We start from the raw sequence: 25,197 nt of genomic DNA, 5'->3' as shown, positions 1-25,197 counted from the left end.
AGGCATATTCCCAGGAGTGCCACAAACAGAGCCAAACATCAGGGTTACATAAAGCTCGAGATTCTCTAGGACTTCACTCATTGGGCTTATAAACCTAAAAATAGGTCAACCTTGGAATCAAACTACTTCAGCTATTGAAAGCGAGGGTTTAATGCTGTAATTAGGGTCAAACCCCTGTATAAGTTGAGTTTCTCCAAAATACTTGAAGTCCACGGTGAGCACTCGACCCCACTTGTACAAGGCAGAGCCTGAGCTGGGAATCTGTAGCTCTACTACAAATTGCTGCCAAATCCTGCACTAGAGCAGCCACTTTTATTGCAGGGAGGTAAAATACAATCCCTTGCCCAAAGCAAAACCACACAAGGTGTGCAATTTATAAGCTGAGCCCAGGAAAAAAAGTCTGTGTTCAAGTAGTTCATTTATTTCCTGAGAGCTCCCTTTCAGTGCTGGAGAAAATATAGGGAATTTTTTTTTTTTTTTTTCAAATATCACCTCATCTGAGAATTTAAATCAGCAGAGTTTTATTATTGCACCTCTAATGAATCCAGTGGATGGGTGTCTGCACTTCTCTAAATGCAGAGCTCTTAAAAAGAAAAAAAAAAAATCTATTCCTTGGAACAAGTCACAGCGGAAATAAGACTAGGGGGAAAAAAGCTCCAACAAACTGTTTAAATCCTATCTGTGTTTTTTGCACAAATAAGAGTCTTCAAACAACCACTCTCCTCCCTCCCCCCCACATCTATAATTTAGCAATGAGAGAACTCCTTTATACCTCAGGGATATGCTCATTTTAGGTCTATTTGGCACATGAAAATGAAAGGGCTGAAAAAAATCAGAAGAAAACATCAAAGCTGAATTAAGGAGCATGCTGTATTCTAATGAATATAAAATGACTTCAAATAGGGACTTTCAACACCTTCTGTACGTGTTTTTTACAAGCTTATGACACATTTATGCCCAAAATTGTCCTACAAATTAAGGAAGGTACTTATCTTGCTTAGAAGCCCTGAAAGCAATCAGTAAGGAGACAAATATATGCAGCTTTTACCTGCCTACAAGACTGTTAAATTCTTTTAATAACCAGTGCAAAAAAAAATAATCTATACAGCAAGACAACAATGAAAGAAAAAGTAGAATTACATAAATAAGAAAGGTTTATCACGAAGCAGAACATACATAAAGAGAGTAAACATTCTGAAATCATGCAGATTGTCTGGTATTGTTCCTCATGGCCTGATTTTAAGAATTTAATCCAGGACATACCTCCTCCTTTCTCAAAGGGGTTGATCAGGTTAATGCAAGGATAGCTACCCAGCTGGTAAGAGTATATCCTCTGAAAGCATGTCATAAAATGGAACTGATTTCAGGGGTCAACTATTTCACCAATAATGTCTAACATTCTCCATCAAACTAAGCAGTTTATCATGGGATTACAAGGAGATTACTGACATGCATCATATAAAAAAAAAAAACCTCAACTCCAAAACAGATTTTGACACAGTGACAGCCTGTAAGGAGGTAAAATATACAAAATCTGGTCAAAACCTTAGAGCTTTTTCACTCATGCTTGAGCCTTCATTTCATCATCTTTTTATATTTCCACTACTATAGAAACTTCTATACATTATGATAGTAGGATTTTAATTTCAATTAATTTTTTCTATCTCATGTTATCAGCACTTACAAGCTCAGTATAAACTTATTAGCTGAATATAGCAAAATCCTGCTTAATTAGGAACAGAGGACTGAAAAGAACCTCCAAGGGTAATCGAATCCAGCTCCTTGCTCCTGCTGGCAACCACGACAATACTTTTTGGAAGGTCATACTGAAATCACTTGGTTTCTTGGTGTGCTGATCTCTTCAGAAAGCTATTCCTGGACAACTGTCTTCCAGTAGATGAGCAAGTTTCACCCTAAATTTCTCAACAACAAGTATATGCTTATTTGTCCTCGAATTAACACACGATCCCTGTCACCACGTACAAGCACTTCTGAGATAAAAATGTCACTGGCAGCTCTGGAAGCGAAAAGGAAAAAAAAGAACACGATAGAAACAAAAAGCACTGACACAAAGTCAGTGCTGAAATAACAGGATTTTAATTGTACAACAGTTGTCTTCAGTTCTCAGTGAAAATGCACCTTCAGGATCTGTCAACCAGTTCCACCAGTTGGAGCACAGCAATAACAGAAGCAGGACACGAGCAGGAGGAAAGAAAGTGGGGCCTCCATCAGAAAGGGAATTTATCACTCAAATTGTTGCTGCTGACAAAGAGCAAAACTTTCACACCTCCTGTGTAAAATAGTTAGAGGCTCATAAGCTCCCCATTAACAAGTTTTTCCTCTTTGTTTCTTTTCAGGATGGCAGAGTGTGTGGGGGGAAAAATCTAGAGCACATCATCCAAGAGACCTGGGGTTTTGCAACACTGTCAAGGAGACACAGCTCAGAATATCCATAGTTACAGAACCTTTATCCTGCATATGCAGGGAGCTCTAGAGATACCGGTTGGAAACCTCTCCATTTGTTATATTTAGTTAATCAACATTTGCTGGCTGAAGTAACTCTTACTTAGACCATGTAAGTTCCTATATAAATTACCAAATAATGCAAAATAATGGACATAATGGAAGTGGTTGGAAACACCAACACCTCCCCTCGTTGAATTCAGACTTTTCTAAATACCAAAAATGCTGTCACATACTTGAGTGTCACATACTTCAGCTTCTCCAGTCTAAAACTCCCTATATTAAACACTGGTACTGATTTCTACTCACATTTAACAGTGAAAACTACAAAGATAATAACTAAGTTTTCCCATTTAACACCGTCTCAAGTCTTCTTACATCATATATTTAAAGCTATTAATAGAGGCCCTAAAAATAAGCATCACACAGAACATCCAGGAGAGATACCTAATACTCAACAAAATGCAGGCAAGGGGATGAGCACTGCGGCTATTTTTAGAAGGTCAAAATTTTATCTTATATAGGAGTTAAAAGACTAATTAATTTTGTGGGGAAAATGAAAAGGTTGAAAAGAAAGTACAGCAAACATAATAGAGCTGGTTGGCATGTGGGGCTGTACCTGCCCTCCCCTCCCTGGCACGTGCCAGTGGAGGAGGAGAGCAATGGTTTTGGCATCATTCATTTCAATATTTTGCTACCTTTAAATTGTGGAAGAGAAATTCCAGTTAGAAATAAGTTTCCACATAGATGTGTCTATATTATAATATTATATAACTGTAATTAATGTTTCAGTGTTTCATTGTCAAAAAAAAAAAAAAAAAAAACAACAAACAGTCGCTCACCACCAAAATCAAATGCGAAGGAACTCTTCACTCATAAACATTTTAAGGCTTTGATGTTGTTTAAAATTAAAACAAAGAATCAATAAATAAATGTACACACTTCAGAAGATACAAGAATCTACAAGAATATTTTGGGGGAAAATTCAGAAGTGGCTCAAATTTGATTACTTCAGGACTTCAAATTAATCATACAATCGTAGAATGGATTGGGTTGGAAGAGACCTTAAAGATCATCTAGTTCCAATCCCCTGCCATATTTCAGTCTTAAATGCTACAATTACACAATAATTTCAATATAAATAAGCTCTGAATTTTTTTTTTTTTTAAAAAAAGAGATGACAGCACTTAGTTTAACCAATTGAACTTTAAAGACAATGGGTGAGTTTGCACCCTTGATTTGAGCACAGAATAAAAATTTCAACTGTGGAATACTCTAAATATTCCTAATAAACCTAAATAGAGATTATTACTGAGTGTAATTGAGAATACTGTAGGAAGTTTCTGAAATGTTTTGAGGACGAAGTGAGTTTCAACAAGACATACTTTTTCATTTAACTACCTTGCACCTGAGCTTATGTGAATGACTAAGACAAGAAGAAAATAATTCACAGCAGGAACGAACCCTTAGAACCCTTCCACAAACAGAGTGATAACGACAGAGAAATAAAACCCAATTTCCTTCATTCACACCTCTGTGTAAGCACATTTCTTTCAGTTTCTTAAAAATTACTCTTTTGAGATTGGGTTTTGGTGAGTAAAATCATTTTCCCCAAACATTCTATACGTGGTCATGCCAAGCAAGGTTCAGTGTGTGTATAGCTGTTGTTACCACCACCATTAAGCTCGTGAAAAGAAATATTTATGTTCTTGAAGTAATGTATTTACAGAAAATTGACGAAAAGGAAAGAAAGGAAAACATTTACACGGGGGAAAAAAAACCAGGCAGGAGTATTCAAACAATCGACCATAGAGCCTATAGTTCAGCCAACTATTTAATGATTTCCAACACCTCAGAGTTTTAACAGGAAGGGGGAAAAAAAAAAAAAAGTGGTTTAAATCATCTTTTTAATTCCTGTTAAGATTTCAGAAGTGGAAATGTAATCCTGTCAAATAATCCTGTGAAGTCTCTAACGAGGAGGAAACAGGATGACACACACAGGTAGTGCTCCTTCAGAACCACCTGCTCAGAAACAACATTCCAATCCCAAGGAGAGCTTATCTGGTACCAAGATGAGGCTGGCAGCACCAATAGCCCTCAGTTAATTATTTCTAAAGAGCAATAATTAATTGCTGGGGGAGGTGGAGTGGATTGCACCACGTCTTCCTATGCAAGATATTCCAAGTCTTGCCACAAACCATGAAGGATTCTTCCCTTGGCAGAAGTGGTCTACAGGGAAACGTGAGAAATTCTCCTTAAAAGCTAAAAGTGACATGGCCCTAAAGTGTCAGTTCCCAGATGTTTTAAGTACATACGAGAAACAAAATAGCTTGTAGGTATAATGCTCATTTTTCAGATTTTTACCCACTCTTAAAGGAATAAAAGCAAAGTGACTGAGGGCTGGGGGCGACAGTGCTCAAACCACCATAAATAAACAGGGCTAAAAAATTGATATTTTCTAATCCAGGCCTGACAGAGCCCAGGCATGTTCAGGTGCCCCTGGCAGAGCCATCCCCAGAGTGAGGTCCAGGGTAACCCCACAGCTCCTCAGACAGGTTCTACAGCTTGTGGTGCCACAGCCCTGCTGACACCGACACCTGCACGACCTGCTCAGGTCACCCCGGCTCTGTGCCAGCTGCAATTCCCACAGGGAATGTGGTGCTTGCACACCGGGGCCTCTCCCGCCCTCAGCTCTCCCCTGCAAAACAGGAAATAATATCACAGCCTTCCATCAGCATCAGGCCTGGAGGGATCCATAAATCCGGGGGGTTGTTGGTGCCCCATCAATCTCCTGCTGCTATGAAGTGTTTTGGATCCATCCTGCACATTCCACGAGGAAACTGCCCTTGCTGCTCCCAGGATCCCTGACACGGATAAACATCCCACACAGCCCTGCCCGGGCACGTTAAACCACATTTCAGCACACACATGGACCGTGTCAGAGTTTTCCCTACATAATATATCCATATCCTTATAATATATCCCTAAATAAAAGGCTGTAATGTCATTATAACACAAGGAAGGGTTATTTTTAGCCCAGACCAGCTGACTGTTGCAGATCAGTGTGATTTGAGAGTAATAAACAAAAATGGATTTGACAGGAAAGTAAGGGAAAAAGCTGGAGGTCGTATAGAATTTTATTATAAATTTATTCCTAATTACGGTATTAAACGGCTGCACTTAACATTTAGACAATTTAAAAACTGTTTCAGAATAAATTTTTTGTTTGTGCAGCAGTGACTAATGGCGGCAAGGCAAAATAATAGAAGGCAAAAGATCCTCTCATCCACTAGCTGCGTTTTTGATGGAAATCCTACCATACAAGGCTTTAATGAAATTAAGTAGCGTAAACTACATTTCACTTATTGCTAATAAGAAAATATGAGTAACTGAGAAGAACCCACAAATCAGTCTTCCTGAAGACTGAGCAAGAACCAGGGGAAAGGTTTCATTTCAGATAAAATCTGAATGGCGAAAAAGTGCTGAAACACAAAACTGCATTTTTTCAAATTCATGCCAAACAACATCCTGTGGAAGTTTCAGTTTCTTGGAATGAATTCCCCTCTCCAAGTGTAACATCCAAAGTGTTCTGACAACACAGATGACACGGAAAGTGTAAACCCAGCTGTCGGCACACGCCGGGAACCACTCCTGCTCTACACTCCAGGAACCACTCCTGCTATCCTGGAGGATGCCCAGGTAGGTTCCCAGCTCTCCTGTTCCTGGCACTCACCCTCTGCCAAGGCTCCTCCTGTTCCCTCTTCCCTGCTTCCTGTTCCTCATTTCCTTCTCTGTGTTCCCAGCAACAACTCCCGTGATGGTGGAAATTTGGGGCAGGTGAATTCCTGCCCGGCACAAATCCCTTCCCAGAGTGGCAGAGAAGAGAATGAGCCCAGACAAGTTTCATCCCAAAAGTTGGAACTATCTGGGCCACAGGGGCAGGGAAGGGCAAGCCAAGGCAGTGCAGGCTGAACTCTCTGCCCTGCTCTAAGCAGCCTGGCAGGGAGGCATTTCCCATCTCCAAGATAAGCTATGTGCTCTCCCTCCAGCTCAAGAGCTGCTAAACTAGAAAGAATCTGGCTCCAATTGGGGTCAAAAGGTGTTCCTGGATGAAAGAAGCCACGTCAGGAAGTGCAAATACTTCCAAGAGGGTTCATAGCTCTGTTACACGTTGCATTTTTAATATATCTCCGTTTCATTCCACCAGCTTCAAATAAGGAAACATCCCAAAGATGGTGAGAGCATGCTGAATTTGTTGCTATCTGCAGAAATTAGTTCCCATAAATAGTTTTCCCAGGCTTTTTAAGACACAGCTGTACCAAGTTTCCAGCGGAATCAAAATGGTCAAGACATTGATTTACTGCATCGTTATCACTTCCACAGAGGTTGTGACAATATCCCACCACCATCCTGGGTTTTTCTCTGAAGATGCCTCGTCACACATTTTAATCTTATTATCTGGAAAGATGGAACACCATCTGCAACAAGCTTTTAAAACACTTCTTCTCTAGGAGCAGAACTCAGCGATGATAACAAGATTCTGTTAGCATGACTGGATAAAATTTTACTGTGTTAATCATGACCCAAAAACAGTGCCATGGTTTAGAGGATTTGAAATTGCAGAAATATAGCATAAATCACACTCCAGCCTCAACATGTGTTTGCCACTTTAGCCCAACACACGCCCCGTCAGCTGCAAACAGGGATTTAACAAAGCCAGGGTAACAGACACCATCAGCACCCTTAATAATTTCCAAAAAATCTCAGACTTGCATGGATTTCCAAAGTTAAATCCTATAATGGACTAAAGCAGATGAAGCAGCGAACGGACTTCCCAACCTAAATACATAAAATCTTTTAACTGTGAAATCAGAACTTAAATTCACACCTGTCAAGTGAGTGATAAAATGACAACGCTGGAGCAGGGACACGCTCGGGTCTGGCATGGGCAGGGTTATTGTGCTTTACACAGACTCAGCCGGTGCCAGCTGAAGGGATGATCTGAGGAACAGATTACTTGGGAGGAAGCAGCCATTGAGAAAGGCATCCAGTGCACCTTTGTTCTCATTTAAACAACCCTTAAGGAGCATCCTAGAGAAGGCAGAAGAGGTTTAGATGAGAATACACTTCCCCAGCAGAAAACCAAACGGAAAGTAACAAAACATAAATCATTCTTTAGGTGTAACAGGTCATAAAAATAATTGCACAGTGAAAGCCAATATTAACTGAATCTGCCTTTATGTAATGACCTCCTCTAAAATACTCTGCTTGAAAAACTACAACTTCCCACCAGCAAAAAAAAAAACTTGCACCTTATTTTGCAGAACAAAGAGCAAGGGCAAACATGGGAGAAGCTGTGCTCAAGCAGCACTGCACAGACAGATTATTGTATCACTGCTTGGAATTGCAGGGTTCTGTTCTTATTCTGACTCATCCCTTTAATATTCACACTCCTTAGGACCAGGATCTTGTGAAGCATAAATATGTCTTTGCACAAGACTTTGTACCACAGTGACGAAAACCAAAACAAAACAGCTCCTGCCTCACATATTTATCTCATTTCCTTGATCCTGTCACAATTTTGTAACCAAAGCACTGTTTTACAGGTGGGGACAACATTAGTCTAACATACAAATGAGACTCAGTGCAATTCAATTTTTAATGCTTTGGAGAGCCTTAAATCAATGACAGAAATGCAGAGTTTTACTGTCTAAAACCAACATTTAGAAAACCAGACACATTTTTCATTCAAATACCATAAGCATGTTATGATCTGCAAGTCCATGTCTGAAGAGACAGCCCAAAATATGCAGGTACAGGTTAATTAGCAAAACTAGAACATCTGGACTGCTGATAAATTTCTGCCTCTTAAACATATCAGCAATCTATAAATAAAATGTTGTGTTATCAGAGATCCTGGTAGCTTCTCAAGAGACAGCCTGCAGATTTTTTTTAACCCTAAAATAGAACACCATCTTCATCAAGATGGCTCTTCTCATAAAATTAATCTGGGGACACAGAATTTTATTAACACTTTGGGTTAGTGCATTTTTCTAGAGAAAGCCTGGAGCCTCCCATCAACTCAGGATCCATTTTGGAAACAGCTGTTTTGAATCTCAGCAAGCTTTGACATTTTGCATTGTTCAAGAGGATTTTTGTGGAAACCGGTCTCACGAAATACCTTAAAAAAGGAAGATCTACAGAGAGAAGTTTCCACATCAACTCTACTTGAAAGCAATTCACATTTAAAATAATTCCAAAACTGACTAATTTTAGAACCATTATGCAGATACTACACCTGTTAAATAATAACCAGTGTTCTACCTCTCCTAAAACCAAAGTCCAAAATATGTATGAGCAGAAAGAATTTTTTTTTTCTCCTATTTTCAGCCTGAAATTTTTGAAGGCTTCCACACCAAGAGTGCTGAAGGAAACTGATGTTTTATCCTGTGTTAATGAGTAATCCAGAACTCATTATCTTCCTTCAGGGCTCCCACTCCAAGAGCCACAGCAAGGCTTTGCCAAGTCCTGGTGCCGGAATTGCCACAATGCTGGGAAGGACAGGGAAGGGAGGCCTGTGGTGCTGGTGCAGTGTGAGATGTGAGGAGGGAACAGGTTGGAGCTCTGAGTCAGGGCCACACGACAGGCAGCAGCTCCAGAATTAGGACATGATGGTGTAAAACACAGCAGGACATCGAATTCTGAGAGCGGAGACGGGGCCTTGAAAAGCATCCTCATGGCAACACGGATTGTGCCATTACAGCAAATGAATAAAATATCAAAGTTGAGCGCTAAGCAAATGTTAAAGGGTGGATTCGTAGCTGAACACTTCCCTTTGGAATGCAGGGATTAGGACAGGATTCCTGCAAAAGCAAGGGTGCAACCTACCAAGCGAAGTCGAGACTGAATCGGGAATTATAAGCGACTAAAAAGTGCAAGTTTCAGCTGCTGTAAAGCCACACACACTTTGCTGCCCACCAACCCTCACAGGGGCAGATGCCAACTGATAGAAACCCCAGACTCCAGAATTCATTTATGCAACAGTCAGAGACACAAAACAGTTGGAGAGAAGCCACACGAACCCAACTCTGACTGGGTCTGCTCGGATTTCTGAAAAGAGCTCATTCACATGGGCCACGCTTCATCCTCCAGCACAGCTGCTCCCAAAGCCACTCCCCGGCCCAGCCATGTTTTTCCCCTCCTATTTCACAAAAGATTTAAACATATTTCCAACAGATGCGTTTTGTGCTGCAGTAATTTAGTGATATTTCCTGAAGACTGGTTAACACAAAAGCTGTAGCTGGTTGATCCAAAGATTGCATCTGTTACCCTGATCTCGCCATCAGGTCAGAATGAATTTCTCACACTGCACAAGGAGACACCACAGAAGAATAAATTGCTCTGGTTTTAAGCCTCAACCTGGGGATAAAAAAATTTGCTCATGCAACAAGAGCCTGAATTAAGGGCTCTATTTTTTGAAATGCAGCGTAATGGGGGAAGGAAAAAAACCCCCAAAATCACAACCTGAAAACCAACTTAAGTACTTTCTTATCAATAAGAGATAACACAATGGAAAATACCTCTTGATCACTTTTTTCTCAAGCAAGATCATCCTCTTTCCCATCACCCATTTGATTTTGGTGATCCTATCAGTTCCATTAACTGTGTATAGCAAAACAACCTGTGTGGGAGATCTCATTCACCCTAAAACTCACGAGGAACTACAGACAGAACTCGGTTCAAGGAGCAAGTTTCTCCTACCACAACACACACACACCAGAGACACGACCTGAGCTTTCTGTACATGCAGCAGAAAAGTTGCTTATTAAGTGATAAGGACCTACAGGAGGAGAACAAGTTTGAAGTGTATTATTTTCTGCTCCACTGATAACTACATTCTAAAATAAGAGGGGAGGGGATGAAAATAAATCATCTCTGCATCATTAAGGCTGGCAGAACTCTGTTTGCTGAGAAAGAGCACTGGAGGCTTTTCCTTCAGGGTCAGCACTGTGGATCATGGTAAAATCACACCAATTATTTCCCACATTTGTGGATTATACACACACAGGGGATGAAGACATTCTCTGAGTTACCTGAGAAGCAAGGGATGTATCTTCTCACTGGTGCTTTTTAATTACTGTTACAAGAGATGTTTGCAAGGAGAAATTCTTTTTTGCATAGTCCCCAAGTCGGCCACTTTCTCCTCATGAGGTATATGTTGCATCCAGTGAATGTTTCAGGTGATGTTTCTAGCTCTGTCCTTACATACAGCCAGAACAAGCGTAATTCAAATTACACCAACTATTTATGCCACAGGATATTTTGATGTAAAGCTCCAGGAGACATTATCACACTATCACATTGAAATTTCAACACCGAGCTCAAGCAAATAATTTCCACTTCAAAAAATACATCTGGAAAGTGAGAGGATAACACTTGCACATATCAGCACATCTCATGTCTCTCCAGGTTACTGAACCTTCTGTATCAAGGGCTGCTCGCTTTACTGAATATTAATGCAGAATTCTGCCTAATATGAGGCTTCAGTTATTCAGAGGATCTCTGCACTGCAAATAAAAATAAGCATTAAAGCCTCTACTATTAACTACAGATTAAGGTCAGATCCCAACAGTTGGTCCATGCAGAACAACTTAATAGATCAACTTTGACTGGCTGTGATACTGATCCATTCATACAAAGCTGCTTGCAAGACCCAGGCTTTAAAATCTTAAGAACATTTATTAGCTCAACATGAATACAGCCCGTACAAAGAGTACTCCTGCCTGCAGAACCAGTACAAGCTGTCTTTTGGAACTTCTGGGAAGACATCAGTTATGCTCCCTGCTGGCCAGCCTAGTTTTTCCTCTCTGCACTTAGAATTTGATGGTTCTAAAATTAACCCTACTGATTTTATCACTGATTTCCTTCTCATTTTGCCATGTTAAATGTCAAGTGATCCAGTGTCTGACACTGCCCTTTTAATTGTTACAACAAAAGCTTAAAGACGACACACACACATCCTCTCACCCCTTCAAAGTGAGGCTCAATAAAACACAAGCAACAGTAAGAATTCAAAGGTCAATATTTGCATAAGATGAATAAAAGCCAAGGAAGAGGAAGATTTATTAAAAATTTAATTCTACAGTAAGTCCTACAATTAGTACTCTTTTTGATGTATTGATTTAAATTACAAAATAAGCTTCATGGATAGTGTTTAGGACTTCATTAAAATTTACTGAGCATATTTATCAATGCTCCTTGCAGAAAGCTTGTTACAAAACCCTGCATAAAGCCAATTAGACCTCCCAAATACATTAATGATCTATGAAGTCTTTTATTCCCTTCATCAGTCTTAAGCTACACATTTACTTAAACGATCAATACTTCAAAGTTACGCTGTGTCCACAAATTCAAGGCCCTGCATCAATGAATTTGTTCACTCCAGACCTTCTCCCACAACATTCCGTTGCTGTCCCTCCCATCAACCCAACCACCCACGTTTTATTGCTCTGTAATCAGGAGTCAAAAGCACTTGAGATGACAGGAGCAATAAAAAGCCTTGAGACTTTATAGGCCCATTATGGTGACGGGGTTGTTTGAAAACTGGGGCTGTAGTTGCTGCCTATGATTGTAAATATGCACAACTCCACCACCACAGGGCCAGGGAAGCTCAAGGCACAGGCGAGAAACAAAGGAATCTGAAGTCAAAAACCTACAGAAAGCAGGAAAGTGGTGATAAAGGTTTGTCCTCCCTCTTCCCAAAATACAAATGGCTCTGTTATCAAATATTTTACAGTGTTCTTATTACATTTGCTATTCTATTTATAAAGAATACTGAGGAAAATGTCCAAGCCAGGTCTGTCCACTCCGTTTTATCTGTCCCAGGTACTAAAGCAGACCCAGGCTTCCAAGGAAATCCTGTTTGAGGCACTTTCAGGAGAACTCCTGTAACAGACCTTGCCTTCAGCACATTTGTTGTCAAGTATCCAAACCCACAGAAATTATGCAGAAGATCTGCTGCCACGAAATGATGATGCAGCACTGAATAAAATGCAAGCTTTATATAGTGGTAAAACAATGCATTTATACTCTAAAAAAGAAAGTGACGTCTGGCCTTGTACCAGGTTTAATAATATACAACATAATTCGGGTTTTGCAAAGGGTTCAAAGAAGCTCAAGCTTAATTAGATGATCAGAACTTTATACAAACTTGACAGCCAAGCTGTTCCTCTTTACACAGCATCGGGGAGCTGACAAGAGTTGGGTTTATGCAGAAATCTTAGAAATAAGCTTTGCTGCCTTGTCCACGTATGAAAACAAGGGCAGGCAGCAGTTCCACAGATTCCTCAGGCACACCTGGATTCCTAAGGCAGACCAAAACACTCAGAATTGCTGCTCAGTGGGACAAGTGGGGAGAGCCCAGGGAGTTGCAGAATGTAAATCCTGCGAGGCAGAGCCCGCTGTGCAGTTGGCATAATGACTGTAGGACCCATTAGGAAACAGCACAGCTTCTGAGGAGAATGGATATAAAACATACCCACCACTTGCACTTTAAAACCCTCCTCAGTGACTACACAGCTTTTCAGTGTTCCTTTTCACAGGCAAAGCAGGGATGTTGCACATTACAGACACTGATAGCACACTGCAGACACTACAGAATCTATGTTGTACCAACATACAGGTCAGATTTAGCCAAGCAAATAACTGGAGTGCCCAGCACAGGAAGGACAGGGACCTGCTGGAGCAGTCCAAGATGACTGGAGGGATGGAGCATCTCTGCTATGAGGAAAGGCTGAGAGAATTGGGATTGTTCAGCCTGGAAAAGAGAAAGCTTCAGGGTGACCTAATTGTGGCCTTCCAGGACTGAAGGAGCCAAAAAGGAAGGTGGAGAGAGACTGTTTAAAAGAGCCTGGAGTGCCAGGACAAGTGGGAATGGTTTCACACTGAAACAGAGTAGGCTTGGATTAGATATTGGGAGGAAATTCTTCCCTGTGAGGGTGGGGAGGCCCTGGCACAGGTTGCCCAGAGAAGCTGGGGCTGCCCCATCCCTAGAAGTGCCCAAGGCCAGGTTGGAGCAACCTGGGCTAGTGAGAGGTGTCCCTGCCCATGGCAGGGGTGGGGAATGAGATGAGCTTTAAGGTCCCTTCCCACTCAAAGTCATTCTATGGTTCTATGAACAAAAAGAAATAAACTATCGTGAAAAAAACCCACAGTTCTTCCCACTGATATACTGGGATAAGAGAGGAATTTTAGTAAGTTTTCATATTTAACAAAACACATAATATTCTCCAGGATCTTCAGGCAGCTGCAACAGTTGTGTGTGTTGGACATACACTGTATTAGAGACACCACAAAAAATAGTTTAACTAAGCTGCACAACTAGACATTGAGCCTTCACTGTGTTTTAAAGGCTCACACTTGAGGATTCTGAGCAACATCAAAATTAAACTCAAAAAATTATGTTTTTCTCCCTTCTTTCTGTAGTCTTACATTTGTCTCAGTGGCACATACACAGAGGAGAACTGAAAAATACCCACAGAGGAGTCTTACTTCTTGCTTTCTACCGCTGCCACATCACTTGTATTAACAGAGAAGTTCCATTTTATAAAAATACATCCAACAGATGTACTTTTTAAAAGCTGATGACAAGAAAGGAAGATGTAAAACTGACATACTTGGAATGCTCTCAAATTTAATTCATTTCAAGTAAAAGTTAGCAAACAAGGTAGGGAGCAGTCCAAAATCTGACTAATTTTACAGCACATCACAAATTCAATCAGTTAACCTGCCACGGTGGAAAAACATGAAAAAGACCTTTATATTCACCCTTATAATAAACTCTGTTGCTTAGTCTGTTTCTATGTTTGTTGTAACAGGGTTATTTTTCAACATTTTATATGAGACAAACGCCTTCAGGGAATTGTTAGGTTGGAATCTACTCATTTTATACGAATTCTGGAACAGGAGGAAACAGAGCTGCCCAGAACCTGTCAGCACCTTGCAGGATGTCACCTTTAGCACTCAGAAACTTCTCTGTGGATCAAAGCCTGTGTGCAAGAAATGAGGAAACTAGTTCAGGTGAGAGGGTGTAGAGAACAGGCAGCAGGTAACACCTCGGGCAGGGAAGCAGGAGATGCCAAGGAAACGCAGGAGGGTGATGGAGGAGCAGGAAAAATGACACTGCAGAGACACTCCAGCAAGCAAAGACAATTAGGAGGGGGATGGTTTTGCACTTTCCTAAAGTTTGTTTCACCTTATCTACAGGGAAAAGCAATAAAAATGCAGATCATGATTCCTGATAGAAATGTCTTAAGGGAGGAAGAAACTTAAAATCAATCCAATAAAACACTAATGTACACAACAATTTCCCATAAGATAACGCTTATTTCTGCATTCCTTGCCAGAACAGAAAGATTCACCTTTTTTTTTAATATTAAAGGCCAATTTCCTGAGAGCAAGAACACTTTGAAGTGGATTCTGGCTGAGATCCTGGTGAGTAAAAACCAAAATAATAAACCCACACAGACTAGAAGTTGAAAAGAAGAAGATAAACTATTATTCCAATTCATTCTCGTACATGAATAATGGTTTGTTTACTAAGGAGCTAAAATACCACACTTAGCACAAATTCCAGAGAAGTTAAAAATGTTCTTAATTTTAAAGGAAAATGAAGAGCCAAGATTCTGTGCTTTGGGAAGAGAGTTACACTGGGGACAACCTTCACCACTCTTCAAAATGAGAATTTCTATCTTCAGTCTGTACTTCATAATATGTACTTTTCCCCCATTTAACAGTAAAATAAGGAAGGGTAGTATCTGATCCATTTTTTTGAGAAACTAATCTTTTTTTAACGTATACTAAGTGGACACCCTGATGCACAATGTCAGTGGTTTTGAAACCCAAGCACAGAGAACCCAATTTTAAACACCTGATTCTTGTAGATTTTTAAGTTTGAAAATGGTTAATTAAATTGCCACCAACATTCAACGATGCCATCACTTTAAGGATCATTTGGAGCAATAAAAACCACTGAATTTTCAGAAATATAATCTTCAGAAAGTTTTGCTCCAGAACAAATTGCAGCTTCCAAATGCAATTACAAGCTTCATTTACCTGTATGCAAATGTTTGCAATGTATACAGTACTAATAGCTGTATAGAATATTGATAGCTTTATACAATCCTTTTAATTGAAGCTAAAGAACAACAGGGAGAAATAGCTGCAACTGCAGTTAAAAATTATGCTTTTTCCTGAATATGGGCTATTTTCTTATCAAAAATTGAAAAGAAAACAACTTGACAATTATTACAGAAGGTAATTAAAGCTTTGAATGTGCCATCCAAGCAATTTGTGTTGATAATTGTCCATTCATTGACACTTCTGACAGTGGAAAACCCTCTATGTGACTGTAAATGAAGGGCAAATGTTTTCAAAACCTTGACTGGCCATCTTATAAAGACAAGTATTAATTAGAGTTTTGCAGCATTATTTTAAAAACTAAAAAGAAGCAAATTGAGTAATAATATATTTTTTTATTTTTGTGTTTCCAGACAAACTTGAATTTTTTAGCTCAAGAAGCGTGTTTCTGCATCAGTCTAAATAAATAATTAATTAAAAAAGGACATTTTGTAAATGACAGGAGACAAAAATAATAATTCCTGTAAACTTCTACATTTATGAGGACATATCCCAGATTTCTAATAAATCTCATTTGATGAGAAGATTTTAATTAACACAGTAACATGATTCCAAAATCTACATGAAGTCACTAGAAGATAACCTGAAAAAAGACCTGTGTGCCTGCAGAACCTTAGAGCCCAAGTTATGTAATTGCAGAAAGGAACCCAAAAAAAAAAACCTTCATGTAAATCCAATTCTAATTAAGAAATCAGAGTAAGTGACAATGAGATCCACACGTGTTCTGCTGCCTGACTTCCAAGTGATGGTTATGAATCACATTTATGGAAGGCATTATTCACAAATAGCTGCAACTGAAAAATTAACAGCTGATAACCAGCTCCCAAGCTCTCCCAACCTCTGCAAGCCTTCACCAGGCACTGCTGGAAACAGTTAGAATTACAATGTTCAGCATCTACAAAAATTTAAAAACACTTAAAGGGTAGTTCCTGTTATTAATTATCCACAAGAGAGTCCTTCACTCTTAGACTTGCATGCTTTCTACTGTAGATGTAAAAGCTCAGGAACTGAGCCTTAACTATTTATTAAATAACTTATTATTTCTACCCTTCACCCTAAAGAGAAACAACCCACCAAAGCAAACATAAAAGAAATAATTATCGATGCATCCCAACAGGGAAATCTGTTTTCTTCATCTTTCTGCTGCTTTCTTTCCAACATTTCATTAAATTCTGCTCATGGCATAAGTCACTTAAATCTACAAAAATCTTGTATAAAATTAACACCATATGTGGCTGCATATCAGCACTTGATGTGCAGTATCACACCAAGGCAGAGGGAAAAAATGAAGAATATGCCAAACTTTCTCGTGCCCAGGACTCCAAGTAGTTTATCTGTCAGCTCAGGATGAGCTATCACTCCCACATGTTTAATTAGAAGCTCCACAGAATTACATCCAGGGCACTGGAACAGTCAGTCTCTTTTAACTGGAACATGCTGCTGGGATATCTGATTCCAGTAAACAACCCAAAAACTTCGCATGTTAGAAGTGTGGGAAGGGTGAAGACGGTTTTCGCTCTTGAAATGTAATATAAGAAAGTTTTTGCTGCAAGATAAGATTTAATTATGCTGCAGTTTTGATGAGCACAATATCACCAAGGAAGTTTTCTAGAAAAACAGAAGTACAATGGCATATTTCTTTATTTTACTGCCATGTTCAGTGTTGAGTGAATTGTATAGTCAGTGAATTGTATATTGAGCACTGAGAATTACAGAAGCTGGAAAAGACCTTCAGGGTCATAGAATGGCTTGGGTTGGAAAGGATCTTAAAGATCTCCTTGTTCCAATCCCCTGCCATGGGGAGGGAAGCCTTCCATGAGATCAGGTTGCTCAGCACCTCATCCAGCCTGGCCTTGAACACTTCCAGGGTTAGAGACTCCACAGCCTCTCTGGGAAACCTGTTCCAGGGCCTCACCACCCTTTTAGTGAAGAATTTCTCTCTACCATCTGAACTAAACCCACCCTCCTTCAGCTCAAGGCTTGTCCTATCACTACACACCCTTGTGATCCTTGAGTCCAACCCTTAAAGCTGCCAAGGCCACCACTAAACCACGTCCCCAAGTGCCACATCTACACCTCCTGAAACCCTCCAGGGATGGGGACTCACCCCTGTCTATTCAACATGTGGAACCTTTGGGTAATTGTAGAACCAGAGAATCCTCACCAACACCAACACTCTTCCCTCCTCTGACACAGATGTCCCGCTGTGCTCCCTGTGCTCAGAGACAACACCTCCCCTTCCCAGCACAGGAGACAGAGGCTGAAAGCACAACCTCCACACCTACATTGCCAGGTGATGCTCCAACAGGAACAGATTTGCAGAGGGAAACAGTGCTATGAACTGGGCACCCAATTTCAGGGGTTTTATGTGGGATGAGCTGCAGCTGATCCACGAACCAACCACCCCTCAGCACCTGCAGGTCATCCAATGTGCTGCTGTAACACAGCTCTGTCCAGCAGCACCCAAAGGAAACCCACTTTCCTTGCTCCAAGACCACCCAGCAACACCGAGCAACGCGTGGTGAGAGCAGGGATAACTGGGAGAACAGATTTCCAAAGGGCTTTCCTGATCTGAACCAACACTGACGGATCTGCACTTATTAAAACCTCAGGAGTTTCACCTGTCACTGCTGCTCTCAATAAAAACTCAAAGCATGGGGGATTTTTCAAAGATCTCTCAGAGTTCAGCTGTGGAAATAGGAACAGAATCTCAACTTTCACTGGTATCAGCAATTAATAGGACCATGTTTCCTCATAAAATGGGTCAGATGTTGCAAAAATAAGGACAGCCAAAGAAGAACAAACAAATAAAGGCTGACAAGACAAATACACAGCGAGCATCTTCTCTGTCTCTGTGTGCCAAATCATCTGCAGATCATCAAAAATTACTGCCCTTTGAGAAGTGGTCCAGAGATACACAGTCCACAGATCAGGCTGAGGGCAAAAGGCCAACAGAAAGGACAGAGCTGGTGAGAGGAATTGCGGAAACTGTCTGTGTGCAGATACAATTTATGCTCCCAGGGGCTGGTTTTTATTTTGTTTGGGTTGTGGGTTTTTTTGGGAGGTGTGTGTTTAAGTTTTGCTCTGGGGGTTCTATTTTTTAACAGATACCTCCAAGTTATACACATGAAAATACACTTAAAGCAGCTGCCTCGTTAATGTATCTTTACTAAGTTCCCATTTCAGAAGATTTCATGCTGACTTTTAAGCTGCATAGTCACCATAAACAGTCCCAGACCTCCATGGAATTAATTTCTCCATCTCAGGCTTACAGAGACATTAGTTAATGTAAACTGTAGTATATGACTAATAAATATAAAGAGCACAAAGGAAAACACCCACATTGTTCAAACTGTGGTCTGTAATATCCCATCTTACCACAAAAATGATAATGAGACAAGAGAAACAGTTCTGGAAGAGAGAGGGGGAACTTGCTTTGTATTTTGTCCACACTTTGGCAAAAACATTTCCAAGTAAGGAAGACAGAAATCATTTTTATAAGAAGCAACACAGCAGTGTGATAGATTTTTTCTTAATTTTTTTGTTGTTGTTGTCATTAAAAAGGAAAATGAAGATTGTAAAATGGACAAGAAACTGTTGGTAGGGGAAACACAACCATCAGGATGGAAAACTAAGAACTAAGCCTCAATCCATACAGAAGAAAGGAATAAACTGTGCTGCTTCCACTATAAATATGTTCTATCACTGCTGAGGATGTACTGCATGTCAACCAGGTCACAGGTGTTCTGAGTTTTCATTTGTTCAAATCTTCAGACCACAGACAGAGCACTGAAAATTAGTTTCTTGACCACATCTCTACAGAGACTCTTAATAAAACAGTTTCAATGAAAATACATGTTTTAAAAAAGAGGTGACATCAGTGGGTTCTTTGGGCTTTTTGTTGTAGCAGAGAGGTCAAGAACTAGTGGGTGAAAACAAACAATACAGAGGAAATGAATTCTGGCTTGATGTGACAATGCTACATTATCTGTACAGTAAAAACTCATAAAATCCTCCCATTTCCACTTTTATTGAAGGAATCCCTGTCATTGCCTGCCCAGCCCAGACCCAGCAGCGTGTTGGGAAACACACCCAGCATGGACCAGGCTATTCCAAAACCTTAGCACAGGGCTAGAATTCAACATTCAGAGGAAAACTGCCTGGAAACAAATGGAGGGAAGACAGGACAAAACAGTGGAAAGAGCAAGAGTTGCACAGATTAGCGAAACATAATGATCTGCTTTAACTGATTTCTCTGATTTTTATTCATGTAAATTAGAAAACTAATGAGAAACTCTTCCTTAGCTCCTTATTATCTTTAAGCCAAATGTATTTCAAAGCTGAACTACAGCAGAATATTGCACTTTGGGGAACCATCTAAAAGAGGGAAAACTTGCTGTTAAAAATGACAAATTTTAACCATTTAGGAGAGAATTAACAACAGGCCCTTAATCAGGAACACGAGTTGATCACATTTATGTTACTGTAACTAAAAATATTCTTGCCCTGAGGAATTTGCTGAGCCTTCAGTGCTAAACTTAAAACAACCTCTAAACATACATAAATACATGTTCTACAATATGCATTCTTCGTATCTTAGTGAGTTTCTATTTGTTGTGGTCTGTTCACCAGGAAAACATTTCTTACAAATCAAACAGAAAGAAAAGCATAGGTTACACTCTGAGTGCAACAATCAGTATCAAAAGGCTGATGAAGCCAAAATTTAACTTAATTGCTTGCTTAATTTAAAGTCTGCTTTCTTAGGGGAACTTTCATACCGTGGTAGATTGAAAAAGGTTTAAATTATTCTATTTTTCACATTCCTCTCGCAGCATTTCCAGGTGCACATCAGAGCAAAGCTCCCAGAGTTAGACAGCTTGCTGGCCTGCTTGACAATGTAAGAAAATCAGAGCCCTAACTCCCTGAAATAATCCTGCCATCATGTTTGCACTGCCACAAAGACAATCAACAGCAACCAGCAAGAAAAAAACCAACAGAATGAGAACTCCTGTTTCAAAAGCACAGTATTTTGGAATAGTTCATGTTTCTATAAATCAACAATAAAACCACAGATATCAAACAGCAAAATGCTTCCTAATAACAGGAGGTAACAAAAATGGCACAAAGGTTGGAAAAGAGCTCCCAGCCCATCGAGTCCAACCTGTGCCCGATGCCCACCTTGTCCCCAGCCCAGAGCACTGAGTGCCACGTCCTGGCATTCCTTGGACACCTCCAGGGATGGAGACTCCACCACCTTCCCTGGGCAGCCCCTTCCAATGCCTGACCACCCTTTCAGTGAGGAAATTCCTCCTGAATCCTATCCCTAGGAGACAGTTAATCCTCCTGAACTCTTTCAAATTCATTTCCAAATTCACACACGACCAAAGACAGACATTTCCCACTATTTATCATCCCCAACTCCCTCTCCAAAACACTTCTTTCCAATAATGCAGCAGAGTTCTGCCTCCTGTCCATGAAATAACACCTCACAACTCCTGGCTGTAAACCTGAGCAGCCATTCTGAGTGTGTTTTTGCTGGTCTATACAGCAGCCACATTAAAATTAAACACACACATTAAGAAAGACAAACTACTTTGGACGGGGACTGTCTCTTGCTGAGCATTTGTGTGGTAATAATGCAATTGCACCCTGGGCCTCTCTGCCACATTCAGGGCATTAAGACCATGGCAAAATTTAATTTATTGTCTTTTGCAAATTCGTAGGGATCCCATAAGGGGGTGGAAAAGAGTTTCATCACTCAACCTGAGCCACGAGCTCTCAGCTGGGAGACAGGAGAGAGTCAGCACTGTGCAAGCTGCAGGAGTCAAGCTACAGAACTGTACAATTTAAATGCAGCCCCAATTATTTTCTGTACACCAATGGAAATCCCTAATGAACCTCTAAATAATTCCTGAACTAGGAAACACTGAGCTATCCTGAGTGGGACTGAGGAAATGCCATTCCACTGGGGACCGAGCACTACAGACCCATCTATGTGGATGTCATGGGTGGCAAAAAACTGGAGGATAGCTACAAAATTTAATATTAACATATGGGGCACAGAGCAAATTGCATACAAGATCCATGGCAAAATCCTGGATGTGTGCTTACCTCAATCAGGCAGGTAAAGCTTTCATTACATGTGCTTGCAAGTCTCTACTTGCAGAAAGAAAACTATTTATTGCAACATCTTTAAAAGGCACCCGTCTTTCACATCCACTTTCTCAGAGGTTTAATCTCAAGAAGTATCAGCTAACATCAAGTTTCACAAAAATACCACAGACTCCATGATTTCACTAAGTACAAGCAACATTCAGGATAGTCAAATATGCTCTAAGGCAACAGCAAATACCCATTAAAAATGCCATGGGAGAGACAAGGGAAAGGCTGGATAATGAGTACACAAAGTGCAGGTGATATGACAGGGAAGGTGGGGAAGAGAGAAGGACAACAAAAAGCCTCATCCTAATTAAGTAAACATATGACAAAGAACAAAACCTGCAAGAGTTGGGTGTGGTTAGTTTATGATTAAATGCTAAATAACGATAAGAATTTGGCAAAAATACAGACTGGGTGAGAGCACAGCATACACAGTTACCTTACACTGCAGCAGCTTTCCATTTCTCAACGTTAGCAGATTTTATTAAATCAGTGATTTTACACAGGTGGATTTTTTTTGTAATTGAGTATTATATAACACAGAAAAATGCTGCTTGTCCTAATATGTAGCTCAAGCCAAAGGTCCTCCCAAACATGCACTGTATGAAAATGAAAGCCAGGGACTCTGGGTTATGAAAAGAAGCCATATGACTAAAAAGTGATTCCATTTTCCCAAACGCCCACACAGACAAGAGCTTCTGATGTGAAAAATGGTCTCTGCAAAAGCTAAATTGCACAGACTATTCTCATGAAAAGTTAGAATCATGCAGATTACACTACATTTACCACGATGAGATTTAAAAAAAAAAACCACCAACTTTTTATGTTACTACAGTATGAACAGTTACTTGACTGTTCAATGTCTGTGATAGAAATATCAATAATTATTTAACTGAAAAATTGCCTTGTTTTAGAATTTACACAAAGATGCTTGCTTAGTTTTTTCCAGGCTTGTTTCCCTCTTGCTGCAGGTGATTTTTGGGTACCTTCAAAATGAGCTGCAACAACATGTGTGTGCCAGCAAAGCAGTTGTGGCTTACCTTGGCACTGGAATCCTTGTTTCCCAAATCCCCTGCATAAAGAAGAAAGAAAGAAAAAAAAACAAACCTTAGTATGTTTAGTTATAATTTCTACCCAAATATCTATAAAAACATAAAAATGGCTTCATATTAAATTACTTCAGGTTTTGCTACGACAGCAACAGATTTTCAAATACACAACACAGACCAGCCCACCCATTTCAAAGCAGAGAACAATAGCTGTCACCAGCTATGTAATTTCAGCTTCTGGCAACAATTTTTTTATTATTATTATTTTACAAGCTATTTTGGATCTACAATTATCATCATCTGTGATTACTGCATAATATTTCAACTCATTTCACGCCACATGTATACTTAACAGCAAGGTAAAATTGTCCAAGTTCCAGCAAAGGCATATAAAACAAACCACACTTGGTTTTTCATCCCAATTTTTGGACTACATACTGGTGTTATGTGCCTCAGCCAGACTCCAGTCGTTTGCTGTATGGAAAGCAGGCAGGCTAAAGGTTTTGCTTGCTCCAATGGAAATGAGGAGACAGGCCCATGATTTTCATACTGATTATTTGTCCAGCTTTCTTGCTCCATTTCCATAAAACCCCACAAACACTTCACCAATGACCACGGTATCCAGAGGTCCAACATTTATCACACCTCTGGCAAATCACCCTGCTGCTGCCTTTATTTATTTGTTGATCTTTAAGCGTTCAACATCCTCTTTCCACAAAAATAACTGTTTTGAGTATCTTCCTTATAAACATTTCCCTGCCTTTCCCCCTCCCCCCCCCTTTGCAGAATGTTTCTCAGCTGGAGCTGCTCACACTCAGAGACAAACAGAGAAAAGCCAGGAGCTGGAGAAGCTGTGTGCAATTAACAGCATGGGGTTTAATTATCAGCTTTGTGGAAATGGCTTTTTTTTTTAAAAAAAGAAAATATAGACACGATTTCTCCACTATTTATTTATTTATTTAGCGAAGAGACAAAACATTTACTGCACCGTTACTTCAGGTGGAAGCTGAAATTACACAGCTCAGAGCGTTTCTCTGCACATTTCTATGCACAGGTCTTTAACTGCTGTTGCTACAAGCAAGCCTAAACCAAGAAAACCAGAAGAAATCTCAAATTATTTGTTTACTTGGCAGCACACGTGCCTGTACTGTCACTCTGATGCTGTTATCTCTCGTCTTCACAAAACTCAAAAAAAGCCTGTACTGGAAGCGTGGAAATGCAATCGCAGGAAAGCTGATGGCAGGACTAAGAACATGAAACAGACTTTAGATTTATTTTTTTTTTTATCCTTCTAAACAGACTTATTTGTAAAGAACGTTCCTGCGTTATCTACTCCAGAAGCACAGGCACCCCTCAGTGTTTGAGCTGAATTCGTGCAGAGTTGCAGCCCGCTCCAATCCCGGAGCAGTTACTATGTATTTTAAGTAAAAGGGCTTTTAAAAAGTATCAATAATGCAGAAACAAAGTAGAGAGGTGAAAATTGCTTCCGAGGATAAAGAGGCACTAAACTATTTTAGTAAATGTCTCATTTAAGGAAAAAAACCATTTGCATAGTTCATTCTTTATACCTTAAAACATATGTTAATTGACACAAGTCATTTTGGAAATAGGTGAAGCCGTTTCTGTGGTGTGAGATGGTTATTCAAGAGCGGCTCACCTTCAAATGAGGAAATGAAAGAAGTTTTCGAGCTGTCAGACGCTCTTCTAATGAATCTTAAGAACTTCCTCAGACTCGCTAAGCAAGACAAGACAAGAGCACAGCCACCCTTGCCACCTGTCAGGCACAGGATACCCTTTCACTTCCAAATCCACCCTGCCAGCCAGGACAGAACTCTGCTTTGTTTCATGATTGCGCTACTTATGTGCACAGACACAGTTCGACAGTAACCCTGCAGCGGTTTTTCACACCTCCCAATTCACTCTTGTTTAAATTAACTTTGAAGCAGTCTCTGAAGGTCTCTCACTTTTACAATACCGAACTCTGCGATTTTTTTTTTTTTTTTTTTTTTGCAACTGTAGAAAAAAAAAAAACGAATAAATAAAAAAAAAAAGGCAAACTCAGAAAGTTGACTTGTTTCTTTTGCAGTCTGACATCTCAGTTTTCCTGCCTTACTCTGCAATTATATTTCAATCAGTCCTGGAGCAATCAGTCTTCGCTTCAGCAGGCAAACAGCAAAACTGATGAAAGGCGGCTAAGGTCTGTGTCCAAGCGAACAAAAACATACGAGATATAACATAAATACATATGAAAAGAGCAAGAAGCGCGCCTTGGACACAGAGCCAGCCGGGCGCGGACCCCTCTAGATCTTCTACAACTTCGGCCAAAACA

General features: G+C 40.1%; 1 protein-coding gene across 2 annotated transcripts in view; it reads right to left on the bottom strand.

The window, feature by feature from the left end:
* Positions 1-25,197, bottom strand: part of PRKCA (protein kinase C alpha) — a 140,837-nt gene that overhangs the window by 114,364 nt on the left and 1,276 nt on the right. For both annotated transcript variants that reach the window (XM_027749708.2, XM_027749710.2), the window contains exon 2: positions 22,860-22,891. In XM_027749708.2, the coding sequence (XP_027605509.1) occupies positions 22,860-22,891 (32 nt within the window). The remainder of the gene's footprint in view (positions 1-22,859; positions 22,892-25,197) is intronic.

This window comes from Pipra filicauda, unplaced genomic scaffold (assembly GCF_003945595.2).
Source record: "Pipra filicauda isolate LSUMZ 115617 unplaced genomic scaffold, ASM394559v2 scaffold80_size11013439_pilon, whole genome shotgun sequence".
NCBI lineage: Eukaryota > Metazoa > Chordata > Aves > Passeriformes > Pipridae > Pipra > Pipra filicauda.
This window is presented reverse-complemented; position numbering and strand designations above follow the sequence as displayed.